Here is a 4,045-nt window from a genome sequence, read left to right on the forward strand (position 1 = left end):
AGTAACACCACAGCTGGCCACCACCCTGCCCTCCGACCCCTCTTATCAACTACGCCTGTTCTTTGGGCTCTTATTCTAACTAGAACTTTCCAGATGCTCCCCCACAGCCCACTTTCCCCCACGTGGCCTCTCAGTGGCCCAAGTGGGGTCACATGTTCACTCCTAAGCCAGTCACTGCTCAGGGGGACAGGATATCACGGTTAAGTTAGACCGAGGAGGGGTCGCCACCCGGGACTGGGGACTGAGGTGCTTCTGAAGCATCTGAATGGCGTCAGGGTTCTGTGGACAGAGAAGCAGAGAGCAGATGGCTGTTGGGTCGCAGCCAACAGTGTGTGCCGAGGTGCGTGTGCTTCCGTCCGCGCACCTGTGTGCAGGATGCCGCGTCGTGTGCGCGCTGACTGGTGACAGGGCCGCCGGCCCCTGGCTGGCCCTGGACCAGCAGGCCTGTGTCTCTCTGGCGGTGAGCAGGGGAGCATTGTGGACACGCTGCGGGAAGTGGAGCCTACGATATACCTCGCGGTGCCTCGGATGTGGGAGAAGATCATGGAGCGCATCCAGGAGGTGATGGCCAGGTCGGGCTTCATCCGGCGCAGGATGCTGCTGTGGGCCATGTCGGTGATGCTGGAGCAGAACCTCACCTGCCTGGGCAGGTGCGGAGGGCGGGAGGCCTGGGGAAGCAGCAGGGCTGGGTCCCAACCCTAGTACATAACCGGGGATCCACTAGGCCAGCTCGTCCCAGCCCGACCGGCCTGTCAGCTCTGAGGACCCTGTGCAGAGGCCCCAACGATGGCTGCGCTTGAGACCCGGTCCTCTTCCCAGCCCCCACAGGAGTCACCGTCCTTGGGCTCTAACTAAGGACTGACTTGCTCCCTCCAAGGGGCATTCATCACCACGTAGCGGCCCCTGACCTCAGTGTTGGGTGGCTGAGAAGGGGCCCCGGAGATGTGGCTTTCCCAGCCTTTCCCGAGTGGCCACGTGCATCTCTGGCGGCCTTGGTTGCCTTTTAAACTCCCACACAGTGCCGTGGGAGTGACATCAATCTGGCCTGTTCCGATTTGGAATTATTTTCCACAACTCGTGTCTGAAACCGCATCGTGCCTCCTGAGACGTGTACACGTGTCTGCACCCACACCTCTCTGGCACGGACCTGAAAAGTGAACGGATATGGCTGACCCAGTCACGGGCTCCATACGGGCTCACGTGTGTCCATGCGTGTGCATGCACATGTGTTTCAAGTTTCTGCACGTGCGTATTACTGTGTGTGCAAACTTGCGTGCATCTGTGTTGTCGCCTGTGTGTCTGTATATAGCCGAATCTGCTGGTCTCACTTCCTGGCTCGGGACGTGTTTGCACACAACTACACGCACGCACACCGTGTGCACATGCACGTTCATAGCCGGCACCAGTTTTCAAAAGATTTAGAAATGGGTCCAGCATTGGCACCAACCAGTCGGAACAGATAACTGGCCAGGCCAGTGCGCGCCCACCCTTTCGCGCAAGTGTGGTACGCGCGTGTCCTTGTCCTTCTGTAGCCCATTCTTCCTCTCTCGCCAGTGACCGGAAGCCCGTCAAAGCCAGGCTGGTGGATTACCTGGTGCTGGCCAAGGTCCGCCAGGCGCTGGGCTTTGCCAGGTGCCGGTTGTGCTTCTATGGAACTGCCCCATGACTGTGGAGGCTGAGCGCTTCTTCCTGGGCCTCAACCTCCGCTTGTACTCAGGCTACGGCCTCAGCGAGGCCTCGGGCTCCCACTTCGTATCCAGCCCCAACAACTACCGGCTGTACAGGTATGGCCCCACCCTTGCCCGTGCCCCTTGGTGCCCACCTGCTGAATGGGTCCCCGAATGCCAGCAGTTCCGTCTTGGGCCTAGTTCCCCGGCCAGGCCTCAGTCTCACGGAGGCGGTCTCTGCCGGTGTCACCCGAGTCTGTGGTTGAAGGCAGCATAACGGCCCCGGGACCCCTGGACAGAGTTCTGTTGGAGAGTCTCCCTTTGTCCCCATCCAGGATGGAGGTGTGTTAGAGGGCATCCCAGCATTGCCGATGGCTCAGACTCCACTTGGGGTGGGAGTTGGGGGCCAGAGCCAGCCCTGCGGGGGGCAGGGAGGCCGGTCAGTCGAGGGGGCGAGTCGCAGAATCAGTACCTCCTGTCTCTGCCCGCCTATCCCAGTGCTTCGAGTTTTCATTCATTAGGATTTCATTCATTCATTCGTTCATTCACCCTAGAACCTTTCATGGGCCCTGAATTGAGCACTAGGTCCCTGTTAAAATACCAAATTCCTGGGAGGGAACACCTTCTGCCCATCAGTGAAGACAGAGAGGTTAGAGACCCCAGGTCTCCTGGCGGGCGCTGCGCGGGGGCTTGGAGGAACCAGCTCCTTCCAACCATTCCTCGGGCCCCCTCCCCCCAGCTCTGGCAAGTTAGTGCCCGGCTGCCAGGTGAAGCTGACGAACCAGGACGCAGATGGCACCGGCAAGATCTGCCTGTGGGGCCGTGACATCTTCATGGGTTACCTGAACAAGGAGGACGAGACGCGCGAGGCCATCGACGCTGACGGCTGGCTGCACACCGGTGACATCGGCCGCCTGGACGCCGACGGCTTTCTCTACGTCACCGGGCGTCTCAAAGGTGCGCGTTGCAGCGGGCACACGGGACACCGCCGCCACCGTTTACACGCGCCATGAGCAGTGGGCCCCTGGGTGCCACCACCTCGAGAGACGTCGCTTTGGTCTCGTCTCCTGTGGGGTAGATACTGCTGTCACCCTGACTTACGATGACGATGTCCAGAGAGGTTAAGCAGCTTGTCCAGAGTCACCCAGTGGTAAATGGGGGAGCTGGGATTTGGACTCCCTAGAGACACGAGGCAGTCTCCCCCAAATATCGGAGGCATAAATAGTACGTTTTTATATGCAAACACAGATATGATGTAGAGTAGAACACAGATTGGATACAGGATTCAAAATAAAACACGAGACCTCAGAGAAATTCCTCCTGAAGAATTTGGCTTTCCCAGAGAAAGAAGCCGGGGGCTCGTCTGTAGGAAGGGGGCTTTGCTGGCCTTGCCCAAGCGGACGTGACGGCCACCGGCCAGGTGCCTCCCTGTCACACTGCCCCCTATAATGTGGGCTCCTTGCAGCCACGGACTGGCTCGTCCTGTTCTGTACCTCATGTCAACACAGGACCTGTGCACGGAACGGGACCCACTCACGTCCATGGAGTTAGGCAGAACTGGGGACCGGAGCACAATCCAGCTGAAATCACTCACGGAGTGTTTATCCAATGGCCGCGTATCACCACCTGGCCTGGCCATGAGCCGTCATTCAAAGAGCGTCGAGGGCCCAGACACACCCAGTGCAAATTTGAATGGAAGAGTAGACCGGGGGACGGGCACTGTGAGCATGGCTCGGAGGAGGCAGAGCGGGTGTGGCCGGGCAGAGCTGGACACGCTTCGTGAAGGAAGTGGCCGAGCCGGTCCTGAAGAATAGGCCATCTGTTGACAGGGCGAAGGGGAGGGTGTCCCGGCGGGAAGGAGTGAGCAAGCTGACAGGCCTCCAGCAAGGTGGGGAGGCGCACGGACTGCGGGACCGCACTACCCTTAGCTCAGCCCCGTGACCCTGGACAAGCCCCTTGACCTCTCTGTGCCTTGGGCCCCTTATCTGTAAAACAAGAAGGATGCCGTGTCACAGGCCTGTGGTGAGGGTTGAATGACTTACCATGCGCACAGCACTTGGCACGGTGCCCACATGTGGTCAGTGCTCTGTAGGCGACGGGTGGTGGTCACTCAGCAGAGGCTGGGAGGGGCGACATGGGGACCTGAGGGGTGAGGTAGGAGGTCCGCTGAGGCCTGGCGGCCGGGACGTGTGAGCGGGCGAGTCTTGGGGGATGAGCGGGGTGGGGGAGCCCCGGGTGAGTGTTTCTCCTCTGGGAGTGCCACCCCCAGCAGGAGTGAAGGCTTCCGGGGATGCTGCTCCTCTGGGCCTCCCTGAGTGTCCCACAGTGCTGCTGCGGCTCGTGCCAGGGGTGCCGGCCGAGGCCCGCTCCAGGCTCAG

At 60.3% G+C, this 4,045-nt stretch overlaps 1 protein-coding gene across 1 annotated transcript in view; it reads left to right on the top strand.

The window, feature by feature from the left end:
- The window catches only part of ACSBG1 (acyl-CoA synthetase bubblegum family member 1), a 39,542-nt gene that overhangs the window by 32,158 nt on the left and 3,339 nt on the right, over window positions 1-4,045 (top strand). The window contains 3 exon segments of the mRNA XM_023520031.1: window positions 1,555-1,652; window positions 1,655-1,784; window positions 2,407-2,673. Of these exon segments, the coding sequence (XP_023375799.1) occupies window positions 1,555-1,652; window positions 1,655-1,784; window positions 2,407-2,673 (495 nt within the window).

This window comes from Pteropus vampyrus, unplaced genomic scaffold (assembly GCF_000151845.1).
Source record: "Pteropus vampyrus isolate Shadow unplaced genomic scaffold, Pvam_2.0 Scaffold245, whole genome shotgun sequence".
Taxonomy (NCBI): domain Eukaryota; kingdom Metazoa; phylum Chordata; class Mammalia; order Chiroptera; family Pteropodidae; genus Pteropus; species Pteropus vampyrus.